The sequence below is a fragment of the Filicampus tigris genome, chromosome 20, assembly GCF_054856515.1.
Source record: "Filicampus tigris isolate MCC_2025a chromosome 20, RoL_Ftig_1.0, whole genome shotgun sequence".
NCBI classification, from domain to species: domain Eukaryota; kingdom Metazoa; phylum Chordata; class Actinopteri; order Syngnathiformes; family Syngnathidae; genus Filicampus; species Filicampus tigris.
The window spans coordinates 3449695-3473846 of record NC_141236.1 but is presented as its reverse complement, the minus strand read 5'-3'; the positions used below and the strand labels follow the sequence as shown (position 1 = coordinate 3473846).

Here is a 24152-nt window from a genome sequence, read left to right as displayed (position 1 = left end):
CTGTTGAGGAGAATGACTAATCGTGGAATGTCACTATCTGAACAGCGCTGATGAGTGTCACGTGAATATGTTAACTTCTCTCAAGAGTTTTCTTTCTCTTTCGGTTTTAATGCTGGTATATAGAAAACGCACAGTCACTCCGGCTACTTCATTAGGCACACCTGTAATACGAGATCCTATACAAGAGGTAAGCAGTAAAATCAGTTTGGATTGACACTGTCAGTGAAGTATCCATTTGACGATGTGTACATTTATTAATATATATAGTTTGTCAGACTGGATTTTGTGTCGTTTTTTTTTTTTGGTATGATCCTGATTTGTATGAAAAAATACGGTCTGATCCTGTAATGGGAGTATAAGCATGACCTGCCATCTTGTTCCCGAGCAACACATATTTAAGAGAGCATTTGCAAAGGAGGAATATGCAGTGCAGGAAATGATCCATACTATATTTGAAGAACAATAGAAGCCTTGAAGTTGGTTTAAGGAATAATATGGTGAGATCTTGCACCTTTGATAAGGACGCCTCAGAAATATGTCTTCTTGTTTCCCAGGAGTTATATTTCGTCATCATTCTGCTAATGATAACATCATAAGACAACAGTGCGTGGCTACGTCATGTGAAAGAAAACACACGTTCATTTCTTGGAAAAGGAAAACCTGTCAAGATTACTCTTCATAATTTACATACACGGAGGGATTCCTCGCATAAATGTGTCATGTCATTTTGCGATCCACATCTTAGTTTAGCCGTATCCGCCTGCGCTGATGCACGCAAGATGGAAATGGTCATGTAGCTGAACGGAAAAGTGCGGTAAATAGTTCTTTCTCATGAAAACACTTTACATTTCCTGTTCTCATAGATCAAATTTCAGACTCGTGTGCATCCAATTTGGCGGCGAGTTAGAAGCTGATTGCGTCTCTGGGGCGCTCTCAAAAGCGGTACTCACTCCTCATGTCAGTCACATCCATTCTTTTTGGCTTCTTGCTTCACGCCGAGTGAGCGTTTTCCGCCGTCTGCTAGTGTGCGATGAAGTCCGCCCTGGCCAACCTTGACATGACCGCAACAGTCGCTGCCTTCGAACACGGAACTGTTCGCCGTTCAGTGGCATAAAGGGCTTATCTAAGATAGCCAACAAATCAAAAGGTGCACATATGATACATTTTATAAACCAATAGTGCATTCTCCAATCACTTCTATGGATAAAAGAAATATATAATTGAATTTTGAATAGTAGTGCACCGATATAACAAACAATGACAGTTAAACATGTCTACATCGGAAAATTGTCGTAGTATATCGCACGGGTGTGTGATTGATCCGCGGATGCCACAATGACATGATTGACTGATAAATAAACAAATGACAGAATAATGTGGATTTTAATCAGAGCTGGGCATTCCGCCTATGCGATAGACCGGACCGCCTATCCGCCTATGACAGACGCCCATTTTGTAGGCGATAAACAATAGACGGGAAACTTAAAAAAAAAAAAATAAGCATGATTGGAAGTCCAGAACTAACGCCCTTGGATGCTACAATATAGTTTTACACAATTCTGCAAACTACAACCCCAATAAAAAAGGTTTTGTTAAATCATTTATATTTGTGAAGACAGTTTTTTTTATATTGTTGTTGTTACCACTGTACAAATCGGAAATACTGTTTTCAGTGTCATCTTCAGAAATGAAAAGAAATGACAATTTCTCAAAATTATTTTGGGGTATCCAACCCATTTTATTTAAACTTGATGCAGTTTATTCCATCACAGTTAGTGCACATGCAAAGTATCATATTTAAATATACACAATTTGTTGGTACCAAGAATCATATTTTAAAAGTAGAATATATTCACATTTAAGTAATTAATTGAACAGATTTGGAACATTACAGAAAAACAACAGCCACAAATATCAAACACTCGAAGTGTAAAACATGTATGCATGTCTTTGAGAAAATATTTCTTTAAAAAAAAAAAATTAATTAAAAAAAGAAGAGCTCAATCTGCGACACCAGAAAAGAAACACACAAAAACATTTTTTAATGTTGACCTTGTGTTTAAAAAAAAAAAGAAGAAAATTTTGCATTTCTGGTAATAACATGAGCTTGCACTATGAAATGTTTTATAGCGGATTACCACCTTGTTGTGTGTGTAAATCCAGCTACAAGTCTGCTGAAAAGAAACAAATAAGTATAAGTATAAAATGGAAAAGTGAGACAACCTCAATCAGTTGGTGCTCAGAGTCATCGAATGAACCGCAACACCCACGCATCAACTCCTAATTTAACAGTAAGCCATGAGTCTCACTTCGAGAACAGTACACATAGCACCTACCTAAAAAAAAAAAAAAAAGAAAGAAAAAGTGCAGCAATTTGGAAACAAAATGTGCATAGACAAAAACAAATGAGCAAAAGTTAGAAGCAACGACAGCATAGTCTTGGGGGACATTAAACATGGAAATCTGGTTTTACTGAATGTGATGAATTTGGAAATTTCCGATGCCGAAAGTTGGATATGTCAGCGCCTTGTAAAAAGCAAACAGGCACAAATTAGTTGTCTTTCATGCCTGAGTGACAGAGGTAGAAGTGCCTTAACATTGAGCTCGTGGTCCTATTCACCAAATGGAACCTCAATCTACCTCAATTATCGTTTACCTTTAAGAAAAGGAGCATATGGCTTTCAGAGGGAAAAGTCACTTTGAACACTGAAAGATGGCTTTGTTGAAGATAAAATTACATGGTGCAAATGTTTACAAGGTTGAATGCAGCTTAATGTAGGCAATCTGATTCTTAACTCATTCACTGCCATTGACAAATTGACTTGTCTTTTCACAGTCCAGCCATTCAAACCCAGGAATTTATTTATATTAGGTTTCTTTTTTTTTCAAACGTTAGGCTAAAAGACGGTCTGAAAATGTTTGGCAGTGAATGAGTAAATATGACAAATATGAGAGATACTAACTTTGAGTTCAGGTCACACAGGATCATAGTTTTGTGGGGGGGGGGGAGATAGGAAAAAAATATCTTTGCAAAGGCAGAACAAAACTACATCTTACAGGCACGTAGAAAACGGACTGAACTTTAATACAATGCTTTAGATAACATTTGATAGCAAATCAGAAGCAAACTGATTTCATATGTCAACCCATTCGTACTTTCCCAGGAATTCTACTCATTAATTGATGAAATAATGGATAATCTTATACCACTACATGTGGTTATCCAATATTCACTGGTACTACTAACCAATAATGTGCATTTGTACATTGGCCGTTATTTGGGGAAATTATAGAACTGGTATCTTCAAAATATATTTTTTTTATATATTTTAATATTTTTGCAATTGTGCAATTTATGGGGCACAGATTGAGACCAAACATCAACAAGTATAAGAAATGTATCGCAATAATCTCGGTTGAAGAGCAAATTACTTGAAATATGTATGCAAGAGTGAATACCTCATCAGTTAGAGTATTTATAATATTGGTATATACAGTAGAGTATATTTAGTGTTTAAAAGTAGTTATATTATAAAGTGGTAAATCTTACACTTGGGTGTTTGAAAGGGGAGTAGAATGACCTGAGGGAAATATAGTGTAGCATTCAACAAGCATTCAGCCCAAAACAATATAATATTGAATTTTTTCATTTGTTAGTTTGTCCAAGTGTTGTCGGTGTACAATTTCCCATGCAGCTTTAGTACCAATGAAGATTGGGTCACCGCATCAAAAATAATGCACCTTGAGGAATCTTGTCTCGAAAAACACTGGTCACCGTGACGGAAGTGCTTTTTCAAGAGGTTTTGTTTTTTTTCCCCCACATTTGTTTTTCCCTGTGTCTTAATGTTCAACATCCCTCCAATTCATTAAATTGTTCTTCATACAAGATGCTGCAGTTCTTTTATAAATTGTGTGTAAATCCAGGGTAATAATGAAAAAAAGCAATTGTCAAAGAAAAACATTATTTGAGGACTATTATGATAAAGAATTCATCACAGCAATCTCCAAACCTACTCTCAGGTGCCAAGTGCAAAATGTGTGTTTTAATCATTTTAAAAGCTAGTGGTAGGTTTAAAACTTTTTTTTTTTAATTATTTAGTTTACGGTCTCTATATAGTGCAGATTTTCACCTATTGTGGGTGGGACTGGAATATGTCACCCACGGCCAACGGAGGTTCACTGTACAAGCAGGTACTATTTAACTAGCACCTGGTCAGCCAGGGTTCCAAACGTGGTGAGTCATATTTAGTCATATGGATAAAGTAAACTACTGCTGGTCGGTCATTAGTCCCCATTATGACAGATTATTTCGTTTCAACTGATATGTGCAATATGCCGTGGTTTTCTCACTTTCGGGCTGTCCTCTTTTTAACTCATTCACTGCCATTGACGGATTTACTCGTTTTTTGACAGTCCGGCCATTAGATCTCAGGAACTTTTTTTTTTCCAAACGTTAGGTTAAAAAAGGGTCTGAAAATGTCTGACAGTGAATGAGTTAAGCAGAAAATGTCCTAAAACTAAAGCTGAATGTTCAACCTGCATCAAGGTATGGCTAGGAGGAGAGTATCGAAAATATTAGTATAGTACGTGCAGGTTAGAACAATGCACCTCAAACGGTAGCAAATGGTTGCACGAGGACACCTGAAACAATACTATTGCTTATGGTTGTAGGATTTTCTTTTGAATTATTTTAATACAGTAAATACAGTATCTTAAATGTCGATTGTCATCAGTTATTTTGCGCTAAAAAGAAATCTGTCACAGTTGTGTTCTTTTATCACAATGTCTCAAAACATCGATTTATTCTCACTTTTCCACCCACGTGGTATCTACTGTACAGCATTTAGCCTTTCTCAACTTAACTCCTACACAGTTTCCCCAACTTATAGTCACTCAGATCAATCAGCAGTCACATCTTTATGATCTGCTTGTAATAATGTATATATGTAGACATAATGATGAGGTTATTTGGATCTGTCCCATCAAATGTCCACAGCGGAGTGAAAGATTCTTTCCCCCTTGCACGCCAAACAAGACAATGTGGTAGCAGCCCTTTTTCGCGGATATTGAGAAGATTGAAACTTTGCCGCTAGTAAGATTGAAATGTGATGTTAAATGCTGGTCATCATCACAGAGATTCTCCCTGAATAGGAAAAAGCGTTTTAATATCCGGACCTGAGCTTTGAGCAAACTGCTGCTTTGATTCTCTACGAATGATACTCTTTGTGTGTGAATGTGCCAAATCTACTCCATTACTTTACACTAAAAGATAGTTTGGACAGTTGACATCCGCACCAAAAATCAACGTATGCGATTGAAAGAAGAAATGTGTGATCTACTGCGAGGCGTGCCAACAAGAGTATGGCTTTGCGTTACCATGACAAACAGGCAGGCAAAAACGGTATATTTTCACGCTTGATGCGTGGTTCCTATACAAGCAAGTCATTTTTCCATAACAGGCCTCCTTTAAGATAACTGTGCCGAGTTGTGATGTTACAAAACAAAAATTGGTTCAGGGTTTTTAGTTTGAGCCATTATGTCAGCAAATGTCTTCTGGGTTGTTTGGTTTGGCTCGCTCTGTAAGTTGTTACGAACGAGGAAATTATTTGAGGCTTTGCTAACAACGTGGCGCAACAATTACCATGATGAGCATAGTTTTGCCATTACTGGATCACAGCAAAAAGAAATGTTTCTGACCGCATCTTCTGAGTAATAATGGGTTTGAAGGGCGCATTTTTGGCGATGGGAAAATGAAGCTTCACGAAGCACTCGTGATATTTTTTCACTCCTCTAGATGGTGCTCTTGGTTTAAAGATAAAGGCTATTGCAATGGAACTGTATTAAATTTCCACTACATCTTTAAACCAAGAGTGCCAAAAATATCACAAGTGCTTCATGAAGCTTCATTTTCCCATCGCTACTCATTTTACGTTGCAAAAAAGACCGAAACCAATGAGGTGCACAAGGTTGCTCAGCAGAAACTCTCTGCTCTGAAGAGATGACTTGACAGCATAAAAAGGAGATCAGCAAACGATGAGATAAGATGCCACATGACAGCAGCCCAGCATTCAGTACTCTCGGTCAAATCAGTGATATGCAGCCATTTTGGATCGACGGCAGTGATGGTCGAATGAAGCTTCATGAAGCGCTTGTGATACTTTTTGACTCCTCTAGCTAGCACGCTCGGTTTAAAGATGTCGTGGGAATGTAACACATTTCCATTGCGATAGTGTTTACCTTTAAACCAAGAACACCATCTAGAGGAGTGAAAAAATATCACAAGTGCTTCACGAAGCTTCCATTTAATGGTGCTATACATTGAAAAACAAACTAAACTGGTCGATAACATGAGGAAAGTGCAAGAGAGCTTTTGCTATAAGGAAAAGTATGGACGTTACATACAAGTTCAAAAGGGCAAAATGTAAAAATACACATTGGCAGATGTCAACCTGTGTGGAAAATGGGGGGAAAAAAAAAAAAAAAAAAAAAGGTGATAGCATGAGGTGAGTAGCTGTGCTGGGCCAGTGTTTGACAAAAGTTAATAGTAGTTAGACATTGGTGGAGATCTTGTACTTAGGAGACATATTGTTATGGAACCATATGAAGCTAAATATGACGCCCATGGTTTTGGGAATGCGCTCGTTGTAAGCAAAGGTCATGGCTTCGTGCAACGGTACTTTGACCACCTCAATGAGCTCGCCCTCCCGCGGCTCACCTCCGCCTGCACTCACGCAATTGTCGTCAGATACCTCGGCATAAAACATGGTCTGCTTGGAACCCGTGACTCCCACGCCGGACCTGGAGACAAAACAGGGCAGAGTAAACGTGTGCTGTCTTCTTTGGTACTCTCCTAATCCCACTGTGAACAATACGGCGCAATTGTTGATCCAAATATAGTTTACCATTCTAAATTATTATTGTATGCAATTATTCTAAAGTGCAATACGAAGTGAAACCTCCAATTTGAAGAAAGTGTCGTACAATATGATACCATTCCAGCTATTCATGAATGTACATGAATCTGTACATTTGAAAAATAATTTAATTCAAACATTAATACAAAAAATGACTGAAAAAAATGAATGAATATGTATTTATTTTCAATTGTAATGAGTTTAACATATATAAATCAATGTGATGTACCCTGCTATGCTGTTTATATTACATAAGTGCAATTTCATTATTGAGCCCTACAAGCACATTAGTCAAATTAAGAAATCAAATATGACATCAAATACATTTGTTTATAAATTGCTATTTCCTATATTGTCTCTGTTTTCAAACAGCGATATATACTTATTTATAATCACAAGAATCACAGTATCTATGGAAACAATTGGGCTAGATGCAAGTACCAACCTGCAAAAAAAAAAAAAGCCTGACTATTGTTAAAGGGACAGACTAGCGATCCATGTAGTTATCTGATGCATCAGATATCATGTAACATTTGCTACCCCAAATAACATCCTGTCCAGTGTGAGACATGTCATTTCACTCTTTCAGTATTTATAAAGCCCAACAAAGGCCATTTAGCCACCACACTAAATCATCACAGCAGGCTGTGACCTGAGCATTCAGCTTTACCACACAGCGCACTTCCGTCAAAAAGCGCCCTCATAAGGGTCATGAGGGTTAAGGTGATACCCATCTATTAAATGGAAGAGGCCCACACGTAATATCGACCATAGACTACACCAACAAAGCTGGAGGAGGCGCCTGAGTCAAATCAAAAGAACAGTTATGAGAGCCGTCAGTCACGGCTGTGCAGGTGCGGCTGCCCAATGTGGGATTGTTTTCCTCCTGACGCTTTTCTGCCGCTGTGCTCTGGCTGCAGCTTTCTAATAATGTTTAAAAAGATGGATGGCTCACCTGATGCTTCCTTCCACCTCGCTCACATGGCCTAAAAATACTTTGCTTCATCCATCAGCGGTGAACGAAAAGTAGGGACGGACCGATTATCGGCCGGGCCGATTATGGGCGCCGATATTTGGCATTTTGACAAATTTCGGCATCGACCTTTTTTAAAAATCGGCCAGCTGATAACAGATCATATTAAAAGTGGGCAAATCTCATAGAATTATTTGATTATATTATATATTTATTCTTAAGTCATTCACTGCCATTGACGAATTTACTTGTCTTTTCAAATTTTTCCAAATGTTAGGATAAAATGGGGTTTGAAAATGTCTGGTGTGAATGTGAAGTGTAGAGAAGTATTTTTCTTTTTACTGCAAATGAATATTGGCTTAAAAGATCAGTTATCGTCCTACTTGTCTAATCGGCATCGGTATCGACGCTGGAAAAAAACGATATCGGTCTATCTCTAACGAAAAGCTACGTTTCATTTGTCGTAATGTGCTTTATTCTGTAAGGCACATGCAGCCACAATTCAGAAACGTATTCGCTGCAGTAGAAATAGAATGCGTGGTAGCAGTTCTTACTCTTTTACATAACACGTTACTGTACGCTCACCTGTAAGAAGTAATCCGCTTGAGTTTGGAAGCTGGCACATCATAGCCGCACTCCTCCAGCACTTCCTGTCTGGCGATCTCTTCCAAGGAGAGTTCGGGTTTGTCCACCAGCCCGGCGCACAGCTCGTATGTGATGCCCGTGGCCGCCGGAGGCCACGCGGATGAGCTCGGCGCCTCTGCGTCAGCCTGGCCTTCCGGACTCTCCGAACCGGAGCCGACTGCTTCGGTGGCCCCCTCCTGGTTTTTTTCAGTGTCCTGACATGGCTGCGTCTTGGTCCTTTCCCACTCACACATATATACAGCTGGAGGATTAACACGAATATTAGTCTGCATGTTTGTGTCTTTACTACACTTTACTATGCCAAATTCATCAAATGAAGCAATCGAAACATTAGCCTTGTGGACACAGTTCAAGATTTTGTACATATGAAGTAACAAGTTGAAACAAACGTTAGGTCAAGATTCCGATTAAGAGTGCATTATTATTATTCTCTGAGGAATAAGAGCGGAAGAACATATCAATACCCAGATTTCCTTGAATTGAACAGTGCAGTGTGAAACAAGTCTCTGGCATTGTGTAAAAAAGGAGGTGGGCCTCTTGTGGTGTATTTCAACATTGTGGCTCCAATCCACATGAATACACAGGATTTGTAAGTCCCGATTAGTGAAAGTGCTTAACAATCAAAATCTCACATAAATAAGCCACACCCCACGGTAGATTAGACGATGTTTTGTGCGCTCCCAAGCCGGTGGGCAGATAAAACATACCTGGACGGAACTGCTTGACAAGAACAAAACAGTGGGAGGTGGTGTTGAATATCAGCACGGATACACTGAGGATAAACGGGGAAATACAAAGCTTTTAGGAAAATATTTCAAAGAAGCAAAACAGCAAATGTGTGTACTTTCTCTTCCTGTCACCCGCTACAGTTGCCAAGAGTAACTGATTTGAAAAGCCCCCGGTGGTGAATACAAATCAACAATGACAAACATCTGTCAACATCTGTATGTGTTTAACGTCCATGCCCCGTCAACTCAAAGACAATGACGGACACTTTTCTCTGTAATATGAATCAGTGTAGATTGATTGTGAAGATGTTATTTTAGAGTTAAAAGAATGCAGTATTGCTGATTTCACCAGAATTATCGTCACATCTTTAGAGTTGACACGTATCATGTGTGCATGTAGACAGTTTTGAAAATGTTAAGACTAAATCATTTCATGATGTTGTGTTTTAACAAAGCCTCAGAAATGCTACACTGATTTGCCAAGCCATTGGCCCCCCAGGTGTTGCAAATGCCTTGCTGCATGTGGATGTGCCAGACGGCCACTGCCCGGGGAGACTGCAAGCCTTTGTTGGGAAAGCGGATGTGTCCGAGGCAGGAGGAAATGATTCCCTGCCCTTCCCATGATGAAAGGACCTTAACAGGACAACTTGCTTGGAAGAAACTACTTTTGGTCAGCGTTTTCAATAGCTTTTTTGCAAAATCAATTCAGGCTGAAACGATTCATTTTTTCCCCTCCATCTATCTTCAGGAACACCGCCAACAATTAATGCCTAAAGCCATCAGCTGTGATTAAGGTTTAAAAGGGAAGTCAACCGAAACATATTTTTTCAAGAATATGTTCTACACAGGCTCACAAGTTGATATAAGCCATTGTGGAATAAGAGTTAATCCACCCGTTTTTTGGCCATCTCTGGGGGCGTCCATTTTGTCACTTCTGTCGACTGAAAATGACATCACAGTTGCTCAGGGCTCAGGCAACGACCAATCACAGCCCACCTGTTTTCTGAAGCTGAGCCATGATTGGTTGTTATCTGAGCCCTGAGCAGCTCCGTGTCATTTTCAGCCGACAGAAATGACAAAATGGCCGCCCCCTGAGATGGCTAAAAACGGGTGCATTTTGCTGCTTAACTCATATTCCACAAACGCAATATTAATCAGAATGCCTTGTTTCACCTCGTGGGCCTGCAAAGAACATATTCTTGAAAAAAAAATATGTTTGGGTTGACTTTGTCTTTAAATACATTTTGGTTATATATTAATTCTAGGATTTCTTTTGTAAGTTGATTTTTTTATCATTCTAAACAGTAGAATGAGACATTGAACTAAATGAATTTCAATAAAGAATTGGAAAGAAAGAAAAGGTGTTTCTAAAACTTTTGACCAGTAATGTATGTGTATAGGTAAGAAAACACAGTATATGTGCAAATACCAGAGCTCCGCTTATGTGACGGACCGGTCCGCCTATCCGCCTTTGACACACGCCCATTTTGTAGGCGAAAAAAGACAGACATGAAACTTAAAAAAATAAATAAATAAAATAAATAAATAAAGTAAGCATAGTCGGAAGCCCTTTTTTTTTTTTAAACCAAGTATTAGTACACATTAGGCCTGCACGATATGTCGTTTGAACATCGCGACTGCGATATGCGCATCGTAGGACGTGCGATATTTTCACTTTTTTTTCTTTTTTTCTCCCTCCTGCCAATCAGTCACCGGCGACTCCCCCTCCACTCTCACAGCCGCTGCTGTCTGCTCTGAGACGACATGGAGGAGGAGGAGGAGACGACGGCAGAGGCGGCAGTGGATTTAGTCCCCGAAAGAAAGTCAACATCCGAAATATGAAAGTATTTCGGCTATAAAAAGGAAGATTCAGAACAACAAAACATCCTTTGCCAACAGTGACTCGCCGTTGCTGCAATCGCCGTCACAAGAGCCTGTATGAGCAGTTCAAACTAAGAAGTGGGACCCGAGGTGAAACTTCATCTATTCCAAAAACAATTACAGACGCCTTATGATAAGAAGTCCAAACAGCACCGACAAATCACGGATGCAATATGTTTTACAGACCGTTTTAGTTATTGTTATATTTTTGTGAACAACTCAGGGGACTAACGCACTTGCGATTTAATTTTTAATATTTTTGTTCTCATTTGTTTACAACTTTGCTGCAGCTTCACAAAGGTTTTTTTTATCTCAATGTTAGATTTTTGTAAACAACTCAGGCGTTAGTACACCTGCTTTTTAATTTTTTAATATTTAGTTTAGTTTAAAGATGTTTATAACCCTGTTTAGTTTAGTTTAAAGATGTTTATAACCCTGCTTCTGCTTTAGAGGTTTTTTATTTTCTTCTATTTTTTTTGAAATGACTCAAGAGGCTAGTGCACCTGCTCTTTATTTTTTTTTTGTTTAAAATATGTTTAATATTTTGCTGCTGTTTACATTGAAGTCTGAAATACAATGTTAAATAATCTATTATGTTACAGAGACATGGCCTCTGGTGAAAATTCTTCTATTTCTAATATCGCAATACATATCGCAAACCCCCCAAAAATGCCAATGTCATTTTTTTCCAATATCGTGCAGCCCTAGTACACATCGCCTTTAACATCAACACATCCGGTTTCCCAAACAATCAAGCAATTAAAACTATTGCAAAATGCTCCCAGCTGGAACACAAGGATACAAAATATAACTGCAATAGAGCTGGGGAATAGGTCCAATTATGCAGCAACAGATTGAGGCAAAAAAGTAGGACATGCATATGCAGGCCTGAGGCATGGAAGCTGTCCCTTGAGGCAGCTCTGGGTCTTTTCGAAGTGTTCCACACCATTACAACTCTTCTGCAGCTTCCCACAGACAAAATGCTCTAATGGTTATACCAAGACGCTTGGGACTTCCCATGCATCGTTAAACGAGCGACCTTCTCAAAGGGGCTTTCAACGAGACAGTGGCGTATGAGTGGGATGTGCACAGCGGGTCTAAGGTGAATACTGGTGATGGTGTAAAGTACCAAAACAGCCACTGTATGCGGTTTCTTTTGATACAAAATAAGAGAAGCATTTAGAGTTGAGCATGACTGGCACAATGTTATTCAACGAGTGGCGCGCGATGGATTTGTTATGAACGCATTTTTTTCGACTTTCTTTCTAAGCACTACTCTGCCACCGCTAACACAAAGGTGTCAAAATAACAACACAATGGGACTCTACCCACCAAGTGCACACATGTTTTTGTGGCACTGGTGGATGTTTATCATAGCGTCCCTCAGAACATTCTGTGGTCATTGCAGTCATGGTAATTAAGGTGGGTGTTTTTCCTTATCCCTAAAATGGTCTCAAAGCACAAGCTAGAGAGTTAGACTCCACTCGGCAATTTCTGGTATTTTGTCCTTTCATGCCAACGTATTATTTGGGTAATTTAGTGTGGCACGAGTGAGGAGAAAGCGACATACGGTATTCCGTTGATTTGACCCGGTTCTACGTCGTCGTCCTTGAGCAAAAACGAGTGATGGGTTACATCCAAGTCTTGTGATCGCATCTCACTTCCCGGCTCTTCTCACATTTGTGTTCGTTGCTAAAAGTAAGCAGTCACACATGCCCAGAGAACCTCCCAAAGCAGTGAGTGAACAAATTTGTCCAGAGTGAGAAATTCGGGATTGGACATGGGTCACTATCCTAGCTAAAGATCACGCGGTCTAAATGCTATAGTGTGATTTTTTTTAAAATTGCAAATGCAATGTCTGATGAGCAAGCCAAACAAGGAATCGATATATTATCTGCCATGACATTGATAAGCTAAAATCTTGTTATGGTCTATTTTATTGTGCAGTCCCGACAACTCTGTCTTTCCCATTATTTGCCTTCACATCTCGAGTGTAGACATAACTGCTGTAATGCGCACTTAAACAGAAATGCAAAACAAATTTTGGTCCATTCATTATATGTCAAGATAGAAAATAATATTTTGGCAGGGTGTACACCTTGGGACAAGTTGGCTATTTCTTCTTAGGAATACAGGTTTGGGGTTGCCTTTGTCTCAGCGGTACTATTTTTCACATGGACCTCTGTTTGGGGTCAGTAGTAGAGGAAAGGAGGGTTAAATGACCTGAGACGCACCCTTCGGCATTAGGGTACCCCAGGCAAAACAAAGTAGTAACCAGAGTTTTGACACAAAAGTGTGACATTTCGCTTACGGGGCACCCTGTGGGGAGCTTTGACGTTTATAAACATTGACAAGACCCCCATGCCACACACAACCTCACACACGCACAAAAAAAACAATAATCATAATAATCTAACCAGCCTTAGAGTCATGGGTAGATTTTGAAAGTAATATTAGATCTACCACAAGTCTACAGATGAAAATAATACATTAACTGCAGCAGATTTGTTTTTAATTTTGAAACATATACATAATTTTCACGAAAGAGGAAGTCAACCCAAACACTTTTTTTTACAGAGTATGTTCTATGCGAGCCCACTTTCTAAACACGGCATTCCGATTAATATTGTGTTCGTGGAATAGGAGAAATCCACCCGTTTTTAGCTAGCTCAGGGGGCGGCCATTTTGTCACTTCCGTCGATGAAGATGACATCGAAGTTGCTCAGGGTTCAGGTAACGACCAATCATGGCTCAGCTTCAGAGAACAGGTGAGCCGTGATTGGTCGTTATCGACATAAGTGACAAAATGGCCGTCCCCTGAGATGGCTAAAAGTGGGTGCATTTTGCTGCTTAATTTATATTCCACAAACGCAATATTAATCGGAATTGAAACTAGTGGGCCTGCACAGAACATATTCTGGAAAAAAATATGTTTGGGTTGACTTCCGCTTTCAAAATGAAATTGCATTCGATTTTATTTTGACATATTTTAATATCTATTTCTTGGGGACAGATCCTAAAAAGTCAACATTACGCTGCATGAGTTAATGTGCAAAGGTGTGCATAAGCAGAATTGGAGAAAAATGTTTGCTATAATAACAGTTTTACCTGTCATGGGTTCGCATGACGTCCCAGGACTTTTTTGTGCCATTCTGTGAAGAAATCAGATGGAAACAGACAGCGTGAGTAAATGCACTAAAAGTAAGACTATCTAAATGTGAAAACACTCTGGTTAGGGAAAGGTTACGTGCATCCATAATGGTCCCTTTGATGCACGACCCCTTGAAGTCAGGATGTCAAATCATCTTTGATTTATTCAATCTGGACACTGCTAAAGCAATCAGATTCTTTGAAACTGATGCTCACTTGTTTAAAAAAAAAAAAGTCTGACATGCATCTTGAACCCTGGCTATTTGCAGCCTCTTGGATCAAATATCCTTGAAAATGCATAGGACTCTCACTTTGAAATGGGACGATAAAGGATTAAAGGAACAGTGAAAAGTTGATCTAATATGTTGTATTGTATGATTGTGAACGGTATGGTGTTATAATGCTGGATTTGACAGAAGATATTCCCTGAAAATTTGGAGATGATTGTTAAGGCTCTATCAAATACAGCCCGGAATTTTCAGACCCTCTTTGACCCTAAAGTTTGAAAACATATTTTAAAAATAGATCAATGAATTCCTGGGATTGAATTGCTGGACTGCGAAAAGACATGGAAATGTCTTTGGGATTGAACGAGTTAAGCATCTTGTGTCGGAGATGATTCAAATCTAATAAGGGACTTGAGGGGACGTTGGCCAAAGTCTTCAGAGGCACTGACAAATAAGCACTCATGTCAGAAGGTCATCATCAACTGATAGGGGACACATTGTGTCTAACGTACAACAAAATAAGTCAATGACTGCAGCATTGTCTACGAAAAGAAAAGATGGGCGTTTACAAGATGGATTAAGTTTCAGGGAGGGAATCCTGATGACTAAATGTTCAAACACGTCCCATTGTCATTCAGCTTCGATGGCAGAGGTTGGAAATAGCTGTTTTTGTGCCCTGCGGTCCTGTTGTCACATCAACAGGATGTGCAGCATTATACACCATCAGATGTGCAATTAAAGAGTGGCAGAAAAGAGATCTAGTGTTCAGTGTGTGGGAAGTGTCTGACAGCGTCTCACGTGTTTCTCATCACCTATAAGTGGCAAGGAATTTGCCTGATTAAGTGGGTGCATTTCGAAGTCATAGCTATTTGACGTACTTTGTATGCTGGGTAGGGTTAAGGGAAATGATCCGATTCAACCAATTTTGAAATTATTCACTGAATTTCACTTTCAGTATGCAAAACATCCGATTTTGATCTGCTCCTGTCTGAATGCTGGCGGCTGTTTCTCAGACGGCAGGGAGGCTGACATGAGACATACTAGCGTCTTATTTTAGCACATTCGATTATAACTGTGGTCAGGGCAACCCAGCCGAGCCCAACACGCGGGAGGAATTGGCGGGGCAGTTTTGCAGCCTAAGCAGTAGTCACATTGAGGGTGTCTTGGAGGCCTGCAAACGGACAGGCACTTAAGTTGCGTTTGTGTGAACAGCATGCGACATCATTGTAAGACACGTTTTCACCAGAGTACTGCATCTGAACATGACTGCTCAGTGCTCATAATAAGCATGCTGCAGCTCAAAACACCTACACTGCCAAATCAACACTTGCCATTGTCATTCATTACATACATGCGGTGTTGTTTTGAATTGACTTTAAGCAGAGAAAATGGCTGAATGGAATTGAAAGTGGAAAGACATAGATTTTGTATACATACATTGTGCTCCAAATTGTCGTTGGCCACCATAAGCGGCACATTCTTTAACTACAGAAGAGCATGACTCCGACTTTGTTTACGGAAAATATGACAAGCTGAAAACAAGAATATATAATTGTTAAACGGAAGTCAACCCAAACATATTTTTTTTCAAGATCATGTTCTATGCAAACCCACTAGTTGAAACAAGGCATTCTAATAAATATTGCGTTTGTGGAAGAAGACTTAATCCACCCGTTTTTAGCCATCTCTGGGGGCGGCCATTTTGTCACTTCTGTCGACTGAAAATGACATCACAACTGCTCAGGGCTCAGGTAACGACCAATCACGGTGGACCTGTTTTCTGAAGCTGAGCCGTGATTGGTCGTTACCTGAGCCCTGAGCAGTTGTGATGTCATTTTCAGTCGACAGAAGTGACAAAATGGCCGCCCCCAGAGATAGTTAAAAAGAGTTAGATTTTGCTACTTAACTCATATTCCATAAACACAAGATAAACTCATTCACTGCCATTGACGGATTTACTTGCCTTTTCACAGTCCAGACATTCAATCCTAGAAATTTATTCATATCTTTTTCACATTTTTTCAAACATTAGGGTAAAAGATTGGTCTGAAAATGTCTGGCAGTGAATGCGTTAATGATAATGCCGTGTTTCAACTAGTGAGCCTGCTGGGAACATATTCTTGAAAAAATGTGTTAGGGTCGATTTCCTTCTTTAAATCTTGGAAAATGAATGCAATTGTTTGATGGATGACAATAAAGTGTTTTGTTTCACTGAACAGAATCTAACTAAAGCACTTAAAGCAAAATTGGGACAGTAAATTAGACCTTTTTTCTGATTTCATTGTAAAATACCAACACTTTGATGGCATTGAGTGTTTGGCAGTCACATTTTACATTTATGGTTTACCTTTTCACCAGTCCAAATCTACTAATGTACTAACAATTGTCTTACATGCCATAATTCCCTGTTGAGGCCAAGCTAGCCGCGCCCCGCTTGCTTGCAAAACAAGCAGAGATTTGTGAGGCCTGTTGAGTCCTGCAATTTGCCACCCACACAGAAACACCTACATTTCTTAACCTGGCAGCTACAAAGTCTTTCTCTGTGTTCAATCATCTACTGTTAAATGTAAGGTTATGTAAGTCAAAACACATGGAGAACTTATTCTAGACAAGTCAATGTGATTGAAAAGTGACAATGTAAAAGTGTAATCCAATGAATTTGATTATCTTATTATCTTAAGAGGTCCTGTTCTTTCATTATGCATAGGATAAACTAGCTTTAACTTTAACTGTGAAAATATGGTCCATAAGAGGAAGAATTGATTACAACTTGATTATGATCTATTCCCGCAGGTAGCATGACGTTAGCTGTGACGATGACAAAAATGTAACTAAAGAAATGGAGCCCAACTGTGTACAGTTTTGCACGCTGACATTATTAATGAGCAACAAACCGACCGTTCAACAGCAAACTGTCGAGTGCCACATTACCGTACTCTAAGGACACTACTTAATGCTAACAAGCAGAGTGTGCTGAAACGTTTTATTTTATATTAATCACTCCATACAACTTCTCACAATAGATCTGTGTACCATGCAGAACCAAACCAAAACTGTACTATGGTATTTTTCGGACTTGAAGGCGTTTTTAAAATCCTTTAATTTTGTCCAAAATCGACAGAGCGCCTTGTAATCAGGTGTGCTTTTTGTATGAATGTTGAATTGATGTTGAATAAATTTTGACTCATTTGCTGTACTGGTTTGTTTCCCTTAATCCATTAAGGCCTAAGGACCCTGGCTCTACATCTACCCAAAACCTATGGCTGACTATAGAATCAGCCTCTAAAACCTGAAGTTTTCCCAGAAATTCAACACCTACAAAATAATTGATGTCATCCCCTGTAGCAAATAGAAACATAATTCCAAAAGAATTTGAGATCTTAGACATGTGGCTTTCACACAGGCCTGAGTTTATTATTATTTTCAGTTTCAATTAAAAATGTAAAAATAAAGTGTCAAAGCAAGAGAAGCACTATTTTCAATTTAAAAAAATTGAGTGGTGATTACCATCCTCTATTCTGTTACAAAGACGTCGATATCGTCATATATCTTAACCATGTGTCCAGTTCGACTGGTTCCACTGCTTCAATGTCCAAAAGTATGTTGTCTATATCACTGCTGTTACTCAAGACCTCCTGCGATCGACTGTTTGAAAAAATTCCAGGACATCCTCCAAGGGATCACGACACCGTCACGTGTATATTCTGGTGTATTTCATTGGTTTAGAGACCGAAAATTGGATTAAAAAAAAAAAAATTTTAAAAAAGCTTTCCGCTCTAAAGGTAGAAAGATGCAACAGCGCCCCGGCTGTAGTGGTAGAAACGCGGTTGTGCACTCCCCGCCTTGATGGGTTAATGTGCAGTAATGTGCCTTATAAACCGGTGCGCCTTATAACCCAGTGCGCCCTATTTATGCAAATTTACCAAACTATACCTGTTTATTGAAGCTGTGCCTTATAATCCAGTGCGCCTTATAGTCCAAAAATATGGTACTTTAAAGAAATGAGGGTTAACTTTTTAATAGAAGATAGAAGGTGCCAGCATTCATCCGCCAGACAGAGGAGAAAAAACTATGGCTTTACAGAGAAAGGCCATCAACCAGTTTAATTTAGCACACTCATACCAGATCGATTTGACCACAATTGGAATACCAGAAGGACGATACTCAAATGCAACAGACAAATGTAGCCATTCTCTTTCTAGGATCCTGTCACCACTCCCAGATGGTGGGGCTCACCTCATTACTAGGCCCTCTTGCTGAGAGGAAGGGTTTGGAGGGGGGCAGGTGCAGAATCATGTTCGATGTGGATTACTACACAGTGATTAGCCGACGTATAGAGTGAGTGGGAGACGGGTATGGGGGATAAGAGAAGCCAGAGGAGGCTTCACGGGACCTTGAAATTAATGTGGTCCCTCTGGCTTTGGGCATCAAACATGACAGGCTCCTGTTTGAATGGTCATTGTAGATAGGGGCCGTCTTGATCTTTTAGGTGCTTAACGTGCGATGACCGGCGCATACACCTACTGTGCTCACCCCACTCAACACTACAAAGCTGGCAGCTGCTGCAGAAAAGTGAAAAAAAAAAAAAAAATCAACTCGTCCTCCAATTCAATAGCACTCTTTGATTCATAACATATGCTCTCCTGTTTTTGGGGGGGATTTAACTTTAATTGAGATCTTTACGGCAAGCCTCTCATGCACACTTTACAGCTGCTCCACTAATGATCAGCAATAGATAAAGGGGAAAAAAAAGAACCACAGGTTGTGACAGACAGCATGTGATGAGTATTCACAGTATCGACAGAACAATCAGAAGATAATTCACATGGTAAAAAAAAAAAACACAGCATGCACTTTCTTAAAAACAACGATGGCACCGCGTCCACATATTCCACTAACACAAAAAACATATAGACTGACAATAATTTGAAATAATAGAAAGCAATTCAAATATTTCTGGATAATGATTAGCCATAAATAATCATCCATAGCCCATAACATCGGAAGAGACAAATCAGACTTTCAAATTATAGGTAGATGGTTTATTTCTAGCTGGTGTCCATGTTTACACACTAATGTAAGAAATGTCAAGCAATGAAATAAAGCAAGATGAAAGGTTAGCTCATTAATTATTTACAGGCTATGTTTGTAAGCTCTGAAATAAAAAAAATAAAAATAAAAACATACTAGAAAAGCCACTAAATTATGTCTACCACTGTGACCTCTACATTCTGGAGTCTTGTGAAAAAAATGTGATGGTGGCCACAAAACTGGAAAGGGAACAAAGTCCATCACAGTTAAGATAGAGTAAACAATTCATCTACTTTTTTTATTTTTCTATTCAAGATTTATTATACAGCCGTTAACTTTTTTATACACTCATTGACTGTATCAAGATTCCCTTGCCACTTCCTTAAAACGCAATCCCACTGACGCACACCTAAGCATGAGATGTGTTTCAGTTGACTTTTATATGTTGTTATTATATGTACAGTGCAGTCCTCCAGACTGCCCCTAATGGCCGCATTTTGCCTCTAAAATAAGAAAAAAATGCAAATAAAAGACCAGTGGGTGAGGAAAACTGCTTTACGGCATTGTGTCGTTACCTTTGTGACATTTCACCCAAGGGCTGCAAGAACGAATCGATAATATCAATAAAAATCGGTACTTAAGTGTTGACAACGAATTTCAGTATGAATTTGTTGTTTCATATGATGATTACGCAACTCAGTCATGATACGTCACTTCAGGCTCCTACTTGTCACTCTAAATTTTCTTACAGCTTTTCTAAAATTTTAAGTTAGGGGCTACTGTGCAACTAGTAAAAAAAATATTATTCTGGAGCCCTGCAGTGGTTAAGTTATTCATACAATTAAGATTGACCCCAACCTTAATTTGTTAACTTGTTGGTTTTTTTTTTAAACTTTACTTGTTCTGTTTAGGTTGAATATGATCAGTAAAAATGTCATTGTGTTTTAAGATTATAATGGGTGCATTCAGTGAAGGACTAAGGGGCCACAGGCTGTAAGCTACAGAGGATGAATAATTCAAATCATTATCATGAATAAATGAATGTAATTAGCCTGCATGAAGTAGCAACTTGTGATTCAACACTCACATGAGGCAACAACAGTGAGTGCGTCCTTTCCCCGAGTCAACAGGAACAGTCGCCTACTTTAATAGATATGAAACCAAACAGCGATAAATAATAATGATGAAGAGGAACCACTTATTAGGCTTAGCGCCTTTCTGAGTGTCAATGTATATGATTGTAAGGTTGCAGATGTGTTGTGCAGCATGAAGGGTTTTTTGGGAAAGATGCTTGACTGAAAAGCTTTTGTGGGGGACTCCCTGAACAGCCCATCCTGATCCAGCCAAGAGCTGGCTAGGATAAAAGAGAGGGAAGAACAGAGAGGTAGTCATCATCATCATCTCTTTTGTTGCCCATCTGCCGTATTAGCTGTTCCACCACTCTCTTGATAAGCTTAAACCCCCCCTCCTGTCACAGGTGTGAACTCCAAATGGTGAAAAGAAACTTGCCTAACCATAAGCACGATGGTAACCGAGCTTGAGGGCACATTTACAAAGAGCTGCTTCAAGTGATATGTGAACAGGTCATAGTGTTAGTGACTTAAGAACATAAACTGCTAAAACGCAGTGGATATAGAAAGTGAATACAGTACGTCGCTGTTAAAAAAAAATGTTTGAAAGAATTTTTATTTTAAAACATTCAGCTACAGGAAATTATTTTTTATAGTATATGTGTGGAAAATTACCAAATTGTTACATCTGAGGTAACAACGCCAGCGATATACTGTATTACTCATGATAACAAAATACTCTCACTGGACACTTCATTTTGCCGAAGCTATATAGAAATACCAATTCAGACTCACTAAATTGTGTAGAAAAGTGTCCCGTGTAGGGTAGTTACTAAAGAACCCATCCCGTTTATATGAATTTTTATTTTGCATTTGTATACTAAATAAAGGGAAGATTGATGAGCAAATGCAAGACCCAAATGCAATAGCATTAATGGATCATTCAACATTGTTTAAGTTAAATTGACAAACATGTGAAAAACAAACAAATCATTCGAATTTTAGCCACCTTTAGTCCTCTTTAAAGTAAATATAATGCGATGCTGCACAGGAAATTATTACAATTAAACATAACTTGGACTTTCTATGACGCTCCTGCTATCAATAAGTCTCATTTGGGTTGTTATTCACAGAATCATGACACCAGACAATGCATATGAAATAAATATGCCTATTTACAATCATTTAAAGCACATGCTCGACCAGCAATTGTAACATCTGTAGCAGGCTAACGTTAGCATGCTAGCCTGGAGCTGTACATTAGCTGCCAGGTTTCACAACAAAAAAGCAAAATCGAATTCGAGTCTACAGTAATATGAAGGACACAATAGACACACGTCCAAGTCCACAGAGTAGTACGTGACTAATGACGATTGCTGTCAGCGACTGTTTAAGGTCAACGTAGTCTTCATGTTGTGCTAGCTTCCTAAAGTGAATCGAGGGGGGTTGGGCTAACCCGCAGCATCCAGCCGCATCTTGACAACCGCGGAGGGACAGTTTACCTGGTTGTAGTGCACCCTGAACGGCTTTAGGTAGTCGGAGTCTGTGCAAGCAACGACTTCAATGTTGTTGATCTCGTCCATAGTTTGGTGCGCGGCGATGCAGATCTGTCACCGCAGACACACGGACAGTGAAGGAATCCTACGGAAGCCTGGTGAGGGCAACACACCCACACACAACTGTCATTCAGGGACAACAAGATTTAATCCAGAGCCAAGACTTGTGAATATTTTCTATGAATGTGTAAATACATTTTTTTTAAAATAATAAATAAATCTGATTTAAAAGTGTATTTGGGGTTTGGGGTCATTCTGTCATTGCGCTCACCTATACAGAGATGGAAAAATTTACTTCCACTTTATACTTCAGTACAACAGACACTTCTGTGCAAAATAATAATGATAATAATAATAATAATAATAATAATAATAATAATAATAATAATAGAAAAAGGTTATACGTAGAAATGGTGATTTAAGTGAAGTTTAAAAAAAATACAAGATAGAAAAATTATTCATTTACTTATTTATTTTTTTATACTTGCGAAAACATGCAATACCAGAGTCGTTAATTTGGCACAATGAAAAATTATTCTCTACACGCAAAATAATTTATATAACTTGCACATATGTGACTTACTCCCACCTATAGGGACACCCCAAATACACACTACATTCAATAAATTGAAAAAAAAAAAAATAATTAAAAAAATTATATATATATATATATATATATATATATATATATATATATATATATATATATATATATATATATATATATGTATATATTTATATATATATATATATGTGTGTGTGTTTTAGGATGAATCAATCATTGAATATTTTATTTTAAATAAGAGACTGCGGAATCCCTTTCCTGACCCTAACCCTGCATCTGTGGTTGGGTTAGGATGATGTCATCCCCTCGTATTAATAAAAGCTGCATAATGGAAATCTGTAGACACCCAATCTCAATTGAACGCACTTCCTTGGTCAAATGAGCCTCCCACCACACAAGGGCAGGACGTAACACATTTGTGAGCTGATTTACAACAAAATAAATATAGGCCAAGGCGAAACAATGAGTGGACCCGTAAGAGGAACACGGCGTCTCTCCTCTGGGCAAGTCCAATTTATACTGCCTGATCCGGACAAGCTGCTGGCCATGATAAGAAGGGAAGGCCTGTTGAGTGAAGGTATTGTACTAAACTCACGCTGCAGTGGTACACTCAGAAAAGTGACATAAATAAACCAGATAGCAGTGATGTGATTGAATGCCAAAGTGGAAACGTTGACAAATGAACATGACTCCAAATGGACAAGCTCTCCATCACTCCACTCCTCAGTCCAGCCTTGCAACTTTACAATGCCAAGGACCCGAGTAATTAATCTTCATGAAAGTGACATGGCTGCTTTGTTTTTGGACAGTATTTTACCTAAAAATAAATAAAATAAAAACAAGATTTATAATGCAGACAAATCTAAAGAATATGCTTCATGTGTTTGTGTACAACTTCCTACGAGAGTTTTTGATTAGAGCAACCTGTTCTTTTTTTTTGTTTTTTTAATAACAAGTCAGTATTCTATTGGAAGTAGCCTGATGCCTTTCACTGATTATTGGGATGTGAAGTCATCCGTACATGGAATGACCGAACACAGACGGACTTTTATAATAAAATGTGACCTTTTTCTGCCACGGTGTCTATCCTCTTCTGGGCCTCACTGGAACGTCGCCCACAAAAAGAAAGGATTCTAAAAATCTTATCAGCTAGTGCTGGGGCACCCGTAATGTGTTAATCCCATCCTTCCATGAACATGTGGGTGCCAGGCATTCAAAGTCATGAGCAATTACTGCTTGCAGGCACCTGACAGAGGCCAGGCTGCATCGGGCTTAAGACAATGAAAAACCTGGAGCCTCCTCAAGTCACCAAACCCCTTCTTCCTGTCTGCCTCCTCCTCCAATCTCTGTTTTAAATGTCTTTTGCCATCTGATTCTGCTTTGGTGCAGACATTTCAATGTCATTATACAAT

At 39.0% G+C, this 24152-nt stretch overlaps 1 protein-coding gene across 1 annotated transcript; it reads right to left on the bottom strand.

Annotated features, from left to right (window-relative positions):
* Positions 1-1714: 1714 nt before the first annotated feature.
* On the bottom strand, positions 1715-22280 carry nudt14 (nudix (nucleoside diphosphate linked moiety X)-type motif 14). Its single transcript, XM_086018534.1, has 5 exons — positions 22122-22280; positions 14250-14293; positions 9240-9304; positions 8473-8773; positions 1715-6798 (listed from the first exon to the last, which is right to left on the bottom strand). The coding sequence occupies exons 1-5, from the start codon at positions 22200-22202 to the stop codon at positions 6549-6551; spliced, it is 741 nt and encodes a 246-aa protein (XP_085874660.1). The 5' UTR covers positions 22203-22280; the 3' UTR covers positions 1715-6548.
* Between the last annotated feature and the right edge of the window lie 1872 nt (positions 22281-24152).

Coding starts and splice junctions, on each gene's coding strand:
- nudt14 (XM_086018534.1), bottom strand. CDS start 22,202: ATGGACGAGATCAACAACATTGAAGTCGTTGCTTGCACAGACTCCGAC. Junction 9,305..14,249: donor GTCATGCGAACCCATGACAG/GTAAAACTGTTA, acceptor GTTTATCCTCAG/TGTATCCGTGCTGATATTCA. Junction 6,799..8,472: donor AAGCGGATTACTTCTTACAG/GTGAGCGTACAG, acceptor TTTTGTCTCCAG/GTCCGGCGTGGGAGTCACGG.